Source organism: Artemia sp. Qi Xiang Cuo, chromosome 5, assembly GCF_049724085.1.
Source record: "Artemia sp. Qi Xiang Cuo chromosome 5, ASM4972408v1, whole genome shotgun sequence".
NCBI classification, from domain to species: Eukaryota; Metazoa; Arthropoda; class Branchiopoda; order Anostraca; family Artemiidae; genus Artemia; species Artemia sp. Qi Xiang Cuo.
The window spans coordinates 20,903,496-20,917,546 of NC_142798.1; the positions used below are offsets into that span (position 1 = coordinate 20,903,496).

Here is a 14,051-nt window from a genome sequence, read left to right on the forward strand (position 1 = left end):
ATATTTTCCACTGCTATCAAAGATCTTTTGGGTTTACTTAAATATCATTTTCTATAGCTCTGCTAAATTCGTCAGGTAAGTCACTAGTGAAACCAACAAGGGACGTGACATGGTAGTGTTCTCACTTGGACATGGAGGAAATACTGATGACGGTTTCAAAGGCAAGCTGGCAATCTGTATCGGTTGTAATGAGACTGCATGAAGATTCGTGTGCTTCTGAATCCATGAACGATAGGAAACGATAGTACACCTCACAGTCCACTTAGAGAACGGACAGAGTCTGTTTTGATTGAGGTGCACCTTAAAAGTCAAAAGAGCAGTTGGATGCACCAATATTTTTCAATCTTCATGCGCTTTTCTAGTCCTGCAATGAAGATAATTTTGCTCCAGTTTTGCGTGTCAAGAGGTACCCTCATATGACACCTAGGATCGATCAAGAAAGATGTGTAACAAAAGACCTAGGGTCCAACTTTTGGAAGGTCTCCCAGGAACAAGAATAAATTTGCTCTTGGAATTTATTCAGTGTATCAAAACAACTTCGAGTGTCACCATGCAGAACCTTTGCCGTGTTTGGTTTGGGGTCCCATAAATCTCTCAGGACATCGCGACTCACAATGGTCAATTGTTTGAGATTTTCTATCAAGATTGCCGGTTATTTGGTAGTCCTGAGAATAACAGACATTGAGATGTCAGACTTGTTGAGGCTGCTGTCTTCTGTTTTTCATACAGATTAGCAATCTTTTTTTTATTCATACTCGTCTTCTGTGCCTTCTCCGATTCAAAGCAGCCATGGGAGAACCCCAGAAAAGAGTAGATTGAGGACATTCTAAAAATCTGTAGCTACATTTGATACAGTCAGATGTCGCTAAACGAAGCATTAACCCTTGTTGAGGATAAGCTTCCGATACTTGGCAGAAAGGACCTGAAAGGTATGGTTTGTCCTCTTGTGAAAAGGAAAAGCAAAGTCTGTCCCGGGAAATCATAACAGAGTTTACAACTATTGAAGATCTTGCAGAGCAGAAGAAAGCTTACACTCATATTATTGATGGCAGTCTAAGTGATGAAGAACTATTCTTCTTCTTTGATAAGATGCTTTCTTAACCTAAATGGCAAGGTACATACATCAAAATCAATAATGCTCAATACATACAAATTAGTGCTATAACACTTACAGGCAAATCCATAAAATAGACTACACCAAATACTTTCTAAAATCAGCAGAATTACCTCATGTTTTAAAGTCTATGAACTTTAAGCTACATATGCTCCGTGATGAAAACGGATTATATTCCGTGCTTTTTAGTCTAATTATGTAATTGCACAATAAATAAATTTAGAACAATAAGTTAAAAGTTTTCAGGTGCAGAAAACCTGTAACCTAACCTTTAAATTTAACATGGACATTCTGAGATTCAGACATTTTTCTTTACTTCACCAAGAAGAAACAGAAAAAAACAACCAAAAAACACAACGACATCATACAAAAAAAAAGTAAACGAATCAGTAGCAATATTCCAGCCACAATTCAACCTAAAAATAAGAAAACCAAAAGAAATTAATTCGCTATTTTTTGAAAATAAAAAAAGGTATTCAAAAAGTACAAAATGTCAAATAATTAATAATGGCCTACCCACATCCCGCCTCCCTATACCCGAAAGTTTCAAGTGGCGATTTCTTGGAATTTGAAATTTATTCGAAAAGTGTTTTTTTTATGTTTGTTCATTATTGTTTGTTGACTTCGCTCTTTATTAGGTGTCAGCTATTACTACATCTATGATGCTTTGAACATTTTGTGGGTTATGATCAGGTGCATTGCGTAAGTACTGCTTTTGCTGCATCCCCCTGTATCAATAGTCAGAGCGCCTTATCATTGCAACACTGGTGGATCAGAATAGTTAAATGAAAGCTATATGGAGTGCCAGCACAAATATAGAAAACTACTTACAGCTACCAATAACCAGTGGACAGAACTGATAATCTAGGGGAAAATTACGTAGCTCCATTGGACAGCGAGCTTTGATTGTTAATCTGAAAGAACAAAGAAGTTTTAACTTCGGTTATACTACTTCCCTGCTTGAATTTTGTTATACAGATTTTACTTCTTGAAATAAATTCTTAGACAACTTCAAATATCAAATAATAAAATAGAAAGATGTTAATTACTTTTTTAAGCTTTAGTCTGCTTTAGATTTTATAGCTTTCTTCCAAATTAAGACTTATATGGAAACTGATATCCCCCACTTTATCTCTCGTTAGTTGTCATCAAAATTAGCTAATAGAATTCACATTACAAAAATCTCAAACAGTAATATTTAATCAAAGGATAGTAAACTGTGTCCTAAGCAAGCGTTTAACTTCCACTCACAATGCGATTTTAGTAATACCGAGGCTTAACAAGTACTATTTTGAGCCAATCAGATTTTCCATTGAATTTTCCGAATTCCGGAAAAATTTTATGAAAAATTCTGATTGACTCAAATAGCTAAATTGCAGCAATAGTAAACTCTCATTGAATAGGGCTTTCTAAGATAAATGAATTGTCGCCTACAAGAACACCAGAAACGTAAATAAACAATAAGATCCGCAAGAGTAGACAGAACTATAAATCTATTTTTTTTTCTGTTATAATTGAACTTATAATTATAATGGAACAGTTTTAATTCGGTAAGCTAATAGTAATATTAATTCCTACTTTTCAAAAAAAAAGGGTGAAGTCTCACAACAAAATCTCACAAAATTTTGAAAGGCATACAAGTATTTGTAGCAAATTAGCCGAACCTCGGCAATTAGTATCAAAGCGTGAGTTTTCTTCTGGTAGCCTTCTGGTGAAACAGAACAACAATGATATGATATAACAATAATATAGAAACGATGCCGTAATATACATACATCCACAATATATTACGGATTTCTCGTTTCCTTTCTAATAAATGAGTTGCGGTACCGCAGCTATATTTGACTAGCATCAAAGTAAGGCTAAAAAGAACTTGGCTCTTTAGGCTAAAGAGAACTTGGCTCTTTAGGCTAAAGAGAACTTGGCTCTTTAGGCTAAAGAGAACTTGGCTCTTTAGGCTAAAGAGAACTTGGCTCTTTAGGCTAAAGAGAACTTGGCTCTTTAGGCTAAAGAGAACTTGGCTCTTTAGGCTAAAGAGAACTTGGCTCTTTAGAGAACTTGGCTCGCTAAATTGGCTGGCTATAAAAGAGTTTGATTGTTGTGTTGTGTGCAAAGCCAAATTTTGTACATATAAAACAATTTAGTACCGTGGGGTGAAAACAAGTTAAGTTTTATTCGAGGAGGGGGGTGGAAGAAGAGATTATTAGAGCAGTCCAACTTCATCAAAGTAAAAGAAAAAAGGTAATTCGTATTACACTTATAAGCCAATACAGGCAAACAAATGTAAATATCAAAAGACTTATAGAGACTTTGAAAGGGTCTGGGTACTCTCGTCCGGCAGTTCTAGAAGATCCAGAATGGGATCTAATAGGGCTTGCGGTAACTCTTTCGAAGGCTGTTAAGGGAAAACTTTGATTTAAAATTAGATTGCAGTCATTTGTTACAAACAAAAGTTATAACTATCATAGGCAGCGCTATCGCGCTGCCTAAGTAAAGAACGATGTTGGCACAATGTATCATTTTTTTTCCTTTAGACCAGGGCAGTTCGTATCGAAGGAATTGTCGTAGAAACTTCGAAAAGCGCTCATTTGATTGGAAAATGAAGTGGCTTGTGCCCTTTTTAATAGTCGAAAGTGATTGGAAGGCAACTAACACCGCTTCCGCGCCCACCGTTTCCCCAAACACACGCAATCAAAATTTTAAAATAGCCATTTTGTTCAGCGTAGTTGATTTCTTGATAGAAATTAAGTTTTTGAGGAGGGCACTCCCCCACAGCCCTCAGGGCAAGGGTTGTAAGATATGCCTTGGGGGCATATAAGGTTTTTTGTAGAAAGTGTTATCGTAGAAACTTCAAAAAAAGCTCATTTGATTGGAAATTCAAAGGGCTAGTGCCCTTTTTAATAGTCGAAAGTAATTGGAGGGCACCTAACCCCCTCTCACACCCACCTTTTCCCCAAACACATCCAATCAAAATTTTTAGATAGCCATTTTGTTCAACCTAGTTGAAAGTTCTGGAAATTAGGTCTTTGAGGATTATAACCCCCCCCCCCCCTCAAATGCCCTCAGGGGAAGGGTTGTAAGTTATGCCCTGGGGGAATATAAGGTTTTTATACAAAGCGTTGTCGTAAAACTTCAAAAAGAGCTCATTTGATTGAAATTAAAATGGCTAGTGCCCTTTTTAATAGTCGAAAGTGATTGGAAGGCAACTACCACCCCTTCCACGCTCACCATTTATCCAATAACATCCAATCAAAATTCTGAGATACCCATTTTGTTCAAAGTAGTTGAAAGGTCGGGAAATTATGTCTTTGAGGATGACACTCCCCCACAACCCTCAGGGTAAGGGTTGTAAGTTATGCCCTGGGGGCATATAAGCTTTTTATTGAAAGCTTTGTCATAGAAACTTGAAAAAAGGCTCATTAAATTTGAAATTCAAAGGACTAGTGCCCTTTTTAATAGTCGAAAGTGATTTAACGACAACTAACCCCCCTCTCACGTTTTAGAACTTAGTTTTTTGAAGATGATAACCCCCTCAGAGCCCTCGGAGTGTACGTTATGTCCTGGAGGAATAGTAGGTTTTTTATAGTTAGTATTGTTGTAGAAACGTCCAAAATAGCTCATTCCATAGGAGATTAGAATGGCTAGTGCCCCTTTTAGTAGTCGAAAGTTATTGGAGGATAACTAACACCCACCATTTCCCCAATCACATATAATCACAATTTTGAGATAGTCATTTTGTTCGACGTAGTTAAAAAGCCCGGAAATTATGTTTCTGAGGATGACACTGCCTCCACACCCCTCACGGCAAAGGTTGTAAGTTCTGCCCTGGAGGCATATAAGGTTTTTTTTAATAGAAAGCGTTGTCGTAGAAAATTCAAAAAGTAATCATTCTATTGAAAATTGAAACGGCTAGTGCCCTTTTTAATAGCCGAAAGTGATTGGAGGGCAAGTAACCCCCCTCTCACGCCTATCATTTCCCCAAACACATCCTATAAACATTTTGAGATAACCATTTTGTTAAACGTAGTTGAAAGGTCCGGAAATTATGTCTTTGAGGATGACAACCCCCTCACAGCCCATAGGGCAAAGGTTGTAAGCTTTGCCCTTGGGCACATAAGGTCTTATAGAAAGTGTTGTCGTAAAAACTTCAAAAAGGGCCCATTCGATTCGAAATTGAAAGGGCTAGTGCCTTTTTTAATACTTGAAAGTGATCTCAGGCCCACCATTTCCCAAAACACATCCAATCAAAATTTTGAGATAGCCATTTTTTTAACGTAGTTGAAAGTTCTGGAAATTAGGTCTTTGAGGATGACAAACCCCTCACAGCCCTCAGGGCAAGGGTTGAAATTTTTGCCCTGGGGGCATATAAGGTGTTTATAGAAAGGGTTGTCATTGAAACTCAAAAAGGGCTCCTTCAATTGTAAATTGAAAGGGCTAGTGCCCTTTTTAATAGTCTAAAGTGATTGGAAGGATTAACAATTTCAAACAGTTCGTGGTAACGAACTGTAAGTAAGGAGCGACCCGGCTCAATGGTAACCAAAAATCTAAAAAAAAGAATTTTGATACCAATAGATACATCAAAAGAATCAGATTTTGATTCTGATTTCAAATATATAAGTTTCATCAGGTTTAATCTTACCCATCAAAAGTTAAGTGCCTGAGAAAATTTGGCTGATTTTCGAAAAAAGGGGGAAACACCCCCTAAAAGTTATAGAACCTTAATGAAAATCACACCATCATATTCAGCGTATCAGAGAACCCTAGTGTATCTACAAAATTTTTTGCCAGAAGAAAGATCACGGATGCGTGTTTATTTGTTTTTTTTCCAGGGGTGATCGTATCGACCCAATGGTCCTAGAATATCGTGAAGGGCTCATTAGAACGGAAATTAAAAGTTCTAGTGCCCTTTTTAAATGACCAAAAATTGAGGGCAACTAGGCCCCCTCCCACGCTCATTTTTTTTCCAAAGTCACCCGATCAAAATTTTGAGATAGCCATTTTATTCAGCATGGTCGAAAATATGATAAAAATTTCTTTTAGGATGACTTAATCCCTCAAAGTCCCTGGGGGAGGGCTGAAAGTTATGAACTTTACTCAATGTTAACATATAGTATTGATTATTGGGAAGAATACATACGTTTTCAGGGGGATTTTTTCTGGTAGTGGGGGGAGGGGTGGGTCTGGGGCTATATGGGAGGATCTTTCCATGAAGGAAGTTTTCAGGGAGGAAGGGACATTCCTATGAAGGGGGCATCGGATTTCCCAGCATTATTAAAGAAAAAGATCAGAAATTAAATAAAAAAAAAAACAAGTTTTTCAACTGATCAAATGATTGTGATTAAGGGGTTATTTTTAAAGAATTGGAAAAAAAATCGAATTTTAGCTTAAAGAGCAGGGTATTGACTAGGGGACGAACTCCCTAATACACATGTTAAAAATTTATGAACATAGAAGTTTGTTACGCAAGTTAATTCGTAAATTACGTATATTTATTACTAATAAAAACGTTCGTAAACAAAACTAACAAGTTTCGAGAAAGTCATTTAACCAAATAAAAGTACCAATAATGTGCAAATTTTGTTTTAATTATTCATGTACGGTGAGCCAAAATCAAAACTTGTATTAATTCAAAAACGTTCAAAAATTAAATAAAAAAAAACAAGTTTTTTAACTGAAAGTAAGGACCGACGTTAAAACTTAAAACGAACAGAAATTATTCCGTATATGAAGGGGGCTGTCCCCTTCTCAACGCCTCGCTCTTTACGCTAAAGTTTGACTTTCTCACAACTCTATTTTTTTTAAACAAAGAAAAACTTTAGCGTAAATAGCGAGGCGTTGAGGAGGGGACAGCCCCGTTCATATACGGAATAATTTCTGTTCGTTTTAAGTTTTAACGTCGGTCCTTACTTTCAGTTAAAAAAACTTGTTTTTTTTATTTAATCATTGTAAAGATCGACGTGGGTACAATGTATTATTATTATTTTTTTTAGACACGGACATTTAGTATCGAAGGAGTTGTCATAGGAGCTTAGAAAAGGGCTCATTCGATTGAAAATAGAAAGGGCTAATGCCCTTTTTAATAATCGAAAGTGATTGGAGGGCAACTAGTCCCCCTCCCACGCCCGCCTTCCTATTTGCCCATTACGTTTAAAAACTAAATGTTGCCTTAAGATTAAATCAAAATGCACTATGTTAGTACTAATTCCCAATAAGGCATCTCAACAGCATCCCAAGAACGACTGAGGGTATTATGCTCAAACTTTCGGGGCTACTTCTGCTATTAAAATTTAACCAAATCAAAATAGCGTAAGTGTATCCAAGCTATCAAAGAAAGTAAACAGATGTTTTTACGAATGGTATCAAGTTTTCCATTTCAGGTCAACTAGAGGAGGTATTAAACTAAGTTAAACACTGCTATTTGTCTTCAGATTTTTAAAAGGGTGTATGCTGTTAAATATTGCTGAAAATATTTCTCCAGCATATAAATAGCAGGCCAAACTATTAAGTCATTAAAAACGAAAAGATTTAAAGTAGTATTTTCTTTTTCCCTGAAAAGACTATGTCAATATAAAACGAACAGAAATTAATTGAAAAAACTTTTTCCACAAAATCAGTTTTTGAAAAAAAGGTTAAACCAAAAAAGTTAAACTCCATTAAACCAAAAATAAGCAAAAATAAAATAAAATAATCTACCAAGCGTGAAACTACCACAAACCAGCATCGATAAATAAATGAAACCCAAAACGAATAGAAAATACAATAAATAACCGAGTCAAATTCAAAACTAGTAGAAATTAAAGTAGGGCTCAAAACCCCTATGCCTTCCCAAGGCCAGAACCTAATTTGCAGTTTACTGAAAAAAAATGCAAATGAATGGGCATTATCAGTTTAATATAGCCTACATATAGTGATATTTAGTAATCAAAATGTTAATATTATTTGATTTATTAAAGTTATAAAAGTAAAGACATTTATATTAGTTCTGTTTGTTTTAAGTTTTAATGTTGCTCCTTACTTTCAGTTGAAAAAGCTTTTTTATTTAATTTCTGATCGTTTTTTTAAATAATGCTCGGAAATCCGGCACCCCCTTCATAGGAGTGTCCCTTCCTCCAAGGAAACATCCTCCTTAGAAAGATCCTTCACCGTAACTCCCTACTCCGACCCCCCCCCCCACACACACAAGAAAAATCCCTCCTGAAACGTATGTATGCTTCCCATTGAGCAATACTATATATACACAAAGGGCAAAGTTCATAACTAGCAGCCCTTCCCCCGGGAACTGTGGGGGATTAAGTCATCCTTAAAGAAATATTTATTATATTTTCGACTATACTAAACAAAATGGCTATCTCAAAATTTTGATTGGGTGACTTTGGGAAAAAAGTGAGCGTGGGAGGGGGCCAAATTGCCTTCCATTTTTTGGTCACTTAAAAAGGGCACTTAAAACTTTTAATTTCCGTTGAGATGAGCCCTCTCACGATATTATAGGACTACTGGATCGATACAATCACCCCTGGGAAATAAAAAACAAAACAAAAAACAAATGAACACGCACCCGTGATCTTTCTTCTAGAAAAAATTCAAAATTCCACATTTTTGTATTTTTGCTTGAAACATCTTTAGTAGGGTTCTCTGATACGCTGAATCTAATGGTGTGATTTTCATTAAAGTTCTGAGACTTTTATGGGTTGTTTCCCCTTTTTTCAAAAATAAGGCAAATTTTCTCAGGCGCGTAAGTTTTGATGGGTAAGACTAAAATTAATGAAACTTTCATTAAATAATTAATGAAATGTATATTTGAAATCAGCATAAACATTTGATTCTATTGATGTATCTATTGGTATCAAAATTCCGGTTTTTAGAGTTTTGGTTACTATTGACCCGGATCGCTCCTTACTTACAGTTCGTTACCACGAACTGTTTGATGTAGGTCATGTTCTGATGCACACGTAATCTCAGAACTTGAATATGTAAAGAAAACTCTAATTTGCAATGCATCAAACAGTTCGTGGTAATTAACTGTAAGTAAGGAGCGACCCGGCTCAATGGTAACCGAAACTCTAGAAAACGAGTATTTGATACCAATAGATACATCAAAAGGATCAGATTTCAATGCTGAATTCAAATATATAATTTTCATCAAGTTTAGTCCTACCCATCAAAAGTTACGCTCCTGAGAAAATTTGGCTGATTTTCGAAAAAAGGGGGAAAGACCCCCTATCAGAGAACCCTACTGTAGAGGTTTCAAGTCTCTAATCTACAAAAATTATATCGTGGGAGGACTCATTGGAACGGAAATTAAAAGTTCTAGTGCCTTTTTTAAGTGACCAAAAAAATGGAGGGTAACTAGGCCCCCTCCCAGGCTCATTTTTTTCCAAAAGTCACCTGATCAAAATTTTGAGATAGCAATTTTGTTCAGCATGGTTGAAAATATGATAAATATGTCCTTTATGATGACTTAATTCCCCGAAATTCCCGGGGGGAAGGCTGAAAGTTATGAACTTTCCCCAATGTTAACATATAGTATTGGTTAATAGGAAGTATACAGACGTTTTCAGGGGGATTTTTTCTGGTAGTAGGAGGGTGGTTAGGTCGGGGGTTATGTGGGAAGATCTTTCCACGAAGGAAGTTTTCATGGGGGAAGGGACATTGCTATGAAGGGGGCGCCGGATTTCCCAGCATTATTAAAAAAATATATCAGAAATTAAACATAAAAAAAGAAGTTTTCCAACTGAAAATAAGGAGTAACATCAAAACTTAAAACGAACAGAAAATATTACGAGTATGATTGGGTTCACCCCCTAGTCAATACCTCGCTCTTTAAGCCAAAGATTTTTCTTTTAGTACTTTCATAAGAGCTATTTATTCTAAATAACGGCCTTTGTGATTAAGGGGTCATTTTTAAAGAATTGGAACGAAATTCAAACTTTAGCTTAAATAGCGAGGTATTGACTAGGGAGCGAGCCCCCTAATATACGTATTAAAAATATATAAATATAGAAATTCGTTACGTAAGTTATTTCGTAAGTTACGTATATTTATTACTAATAAAAACTTTCGTAAATAAAATTACACAACTCTCGAAAAATCCATTTAACCCAATAAAAGTAAAATTAATATGCAAATTTTGTTTTAATTATTCATGTACGGTGAGCCAATATCAAAAGCTGCACTAATTTAAAAACGCTCAGAAATTAAATAAAAGAACTAGTTTTTTTTTAACTGAAAGTAAGGAACTACATTAAAACTTAAAACGAACAGAAACTATTCCGTATATAAAAGGGGCTGTCCCCTCCTCAACGCCTCGCTCTTTACGCTAAAATTTGACTTTCTCATAACTCTTATTTATTTAAACAATGAAAAAATTTAGCGTAAAGAGCAAGGTTTTGAGGAGGGGACAACCCCTTTCATATACGGAATAATTTCTGTTCGTTTTAAGTTTTAACGCCGTTCCTTACTTTCAGTTAAAAAACAACTTGTTTTTTATTAATATTATTATGAATTAATATGTATACGTTTAAAAAGCCATTATTTGATCCAAGAACGTATCCATAATTTTTTTCAGGGGTGGGGGTTACAAATTAAAAAAAAACACATCAAAACTTAGTTTATTTTCGTTATGTTTTTAAGAGTCGGACAATAATTTTGGGGGAGTTCAGACCTCCGCCTTGATACGGCCTTGAGTTGATTGCTCCGGTCGAGACTGTAAATTATTTATCCATAATAATTTTTATTATCTGATAGTGCAGCATTATCCGATACAGCACAGGAAGTCACGTATACTCTTTGTGCCTATTTTTCTTCTTTACAAACAGTTCGTGGTGACGAACTGTAAGTAAGGAGTGACCCGGCTCAATAGTAATCAAAACTCCAAAACACAGAATCTTGATTCCAATAGGTATGTCAAATAAATCAGATTTTTATGCTGATTTTAAATATATAAGTTTCATCAAGTTTAGTTTTACCCATTAAAAGTTATGCGCCTGAGAAAACTTGCCTTATTTTTGAAAACAGGGGAGAAAACCCTTTAAAAGTCATAAAACTTTAATGAAAATCACGCCATCGGATTCATCGTATCAGAAAACTCTACTGTAGAAGTTTCAAGCACCTATTTGCAAAAATTTGGAATTCTGTATTTTTTGTCAGAAGAAGGATCACGGATATGGGTGTATTTGTTTTTTTTTTGTTTTTTTTTATTTCCCCAGGGGTGTTTGTATCGATGCATTAGTCCACGAATATTGTGAGAGGGCTCATTCGAATGGAAAATAGCAGTTCTAGTGCGCTTTTTAAGCGACCAAAAAAATTGGAGGGCAGCTTGGTCCCCTCCCACGCTCATTTTTTCCCCGAAGCCGTGAAAATTTTGAGATAGCCATTTTGTTCAGCACAGTCGAAAATCTAATAAATACGTCTTTTAGGATGACTTAATCCCCCAGAGTTCCCAGGGGAAGGGCTGCAAGTTATGAACTATGCCCATTGTTTACGTATAGTATTGGTTATTGGGAAGTATACAGACATTTTCAGGAAGGATTTTTTTCTGGTGGGGGGAGGGGGCTGGAGGAGGGGGTTACTCGGGAGAATCTTTCCGTGGAGGATGTTTTCTTGGGTTAAGGGACATTTCTACGAATGGGGCACCGGATTTCCCAGCCTTATTTAAAAAACGATCAGAAATTAAATTTAAAAAAAACAAGTTTTTTCAACTGAAAGTAGAAAGCAACACTGGAGCTTAAAATGAACAAAAATTATTACGTATATGAGGGGATTCTCCCCTAAGTTAATACCTCGCTCTTTACGCTACAGTTTTTTTTAGTGCTTTCAAAAGAGCTATCTGTTCTAATTAAACGGCCTTCGTGATTCAGGGGTTTGTGATTTAAGCAAAATTTTAATTTTAGCGTAAAGAACGTGGTATTGACTAAGGGGAGAACCCCCTCATATACGTTAAAACATATACGTAATAAAAAAAAACATAAAAAAAATCGATACGGCTCAAGAGTAATCGAAACTTTAAAAAACAGAATTTTCATGTCAATAAATGTATAAAAAGAATGGGCTTATAATGCTGAGTCTAAATATTGAAATTTCATTAAGTTTAGTATTTCTCATCAAAGGCTACGAACCTGAGAAAATTTACCTGATTTTGGAAAGAGGGGGGAAACATCCCATAAAAGTGAAAAATTTTTAATGAAAATCACACCTTCAGATTCAGCATATCAGAAAACCCTATTACATAAGTTTCAAGCTCATATCTGCAAAATTGTGCAACTTTGTATTTTTTGCCAGAACCAAGATCAAAGATGCGTGTTTATATTTTTTTTTTTCTCAGGGGTAATCGTACCGACCCAGTGGTCCTACAACATCAAGAGAGAGCTCTTTCGAACGGAAATTAAAAGTTATAGTGCCCTTTTCAGTGCCAAAAAATGGTGGAGCTTAACTTGGCCCCCTCCCACGCCCCTTTTTTCCCAATTTCGTCTGATTCACAAGGAAACAAGTTTTTTGTACTTTCATCAGAGATATTTATTCTAATTAACGGCCTTTGTGATTAAGGAGTCATTCTTAAAGAATTGGAACACGATTTGAACTTAACGTAAAGAGCGAGGTATAGACTCTGGGGCTAACCCCATAATATACTTAATAAAAATATACGAATATAGAAGTTCGTTACGTAAGTTAATTAAATAAAAAAAACAAGTTTTTTAAACTGAAAGTAAGGAGCGACATTAAAGCTTAAAACGAAGAGAAATTATTCCGTATATGAAAGGGACTGTCCCCTCCTCAACGCCTCGCTCTTTACGCGAAAGTTTTTTTTTTGTTTAAAAAATACAGTTGTGGGAAAGTCAAACTTTAGCGTAAAGGGCGAGGCGCTGAGGAGGGGACAGCCCCTTTCATATACGGAATAATTTCTGTTCGTTTTAAGTTTTAATGTCGTTTCCTACTTTCAGTTTAAAAAACTGTGTTTTTTTATTTAGTCATACTTAGGGTTGACGGACACTCATGAAAATTTGAAGAAATATAAATTTTATAATTTGTTACTTCTTTGTCAAGGCAACTGTTTTTTGGAGCTGCATCAAGACTATCTTCAATTTCCATCATTTTCTTCTGTTGATTGCCCCACCTTCTTAATCGAGTTGATATTTTGGTGACATTATTCTTCTTATTTTCGAGGGATAACAATTAATAAATGACATTAAGGATTCAGTCTGCATGAAAAGTTTTTGCAACAGGGCCGAATTTCATAAGGATGGTATGTTAAAGGACGTCATATGTTTCTAACATATCATAGTTTCATAGCAAATAAATAGGTTGTAATAAAAGGTTCTCAAGAAACAACAGAATATTTGATGAATAATGATTATAAAAATAATATATGGTATCATTTTTTCTGTGTTAATGTTAACCAGGTTCAGAAACGTAAATTTTGATCAGTAAGACCCCCAGAATTAAACTGAATCCCATATTTTCGTTTACAATCTTTTAAATCCCGTAGATAAAATAACGACCAATTTTTGATAAAATTGTATTATTATAGCAGTAGCTTTATGACGATTCCCTCATATTATTATTATATTGTATAGTAATACTACTTTGAAAATGGCGATGTTAAATATGTCATCAAACTCAACTTAACTTAAAACCTAGAGGAAAGGTCTTCAGCTCTTATCTGAAATTACATAAAAAAAAGAGCTTAACTGAAAGTAAGGAGCGACAATAAAATTTAAAACAAAAAGAAATTATTCCTTATATGAAAGGGGCTGTCCCCTCCTCAACGCTTCGCTCTTTACGCTGAAGTTTGACTATGTCTCACAACTTTATTTTTTAAAACAAAAAAAAACTGTAGCGGAAAGAGTGAGGCGTTGAGGAGGAGACAGCCCCTTTCATATACGGAATAATTTCTGTTCATTTTAAGTTTTAATGTCGCTCCTTACTTTCAGTTAAAAAAAAC

At 35.4% G+C, this 14,051-nt stretch overlaps 1 protein-coding gene across 1 annotated transcript in view; it reads right to left on the bottom strand.

Annotated features, from left to right (window-relative positions):
- LOC148951939 (gamma-aminobutyric acid receptor subunit alpha-6-like) overlaps positions 1-14,051 on the bottom strand; it is a 153,874-nt gene that overhangs the window by 108,085 nt on the left and 31,738 nt on the right. The window contains exon 5 of the mRNA XM_089089104.1: positions 1,946-2,028. Within this exon, the coding sequence (XP_088945230.1) occupies positions 1,946-2,028 (83 nt within the window). The remainder of the gene's footprint in view (positions 1-1,945; positions 2,029-14,051) is intronic.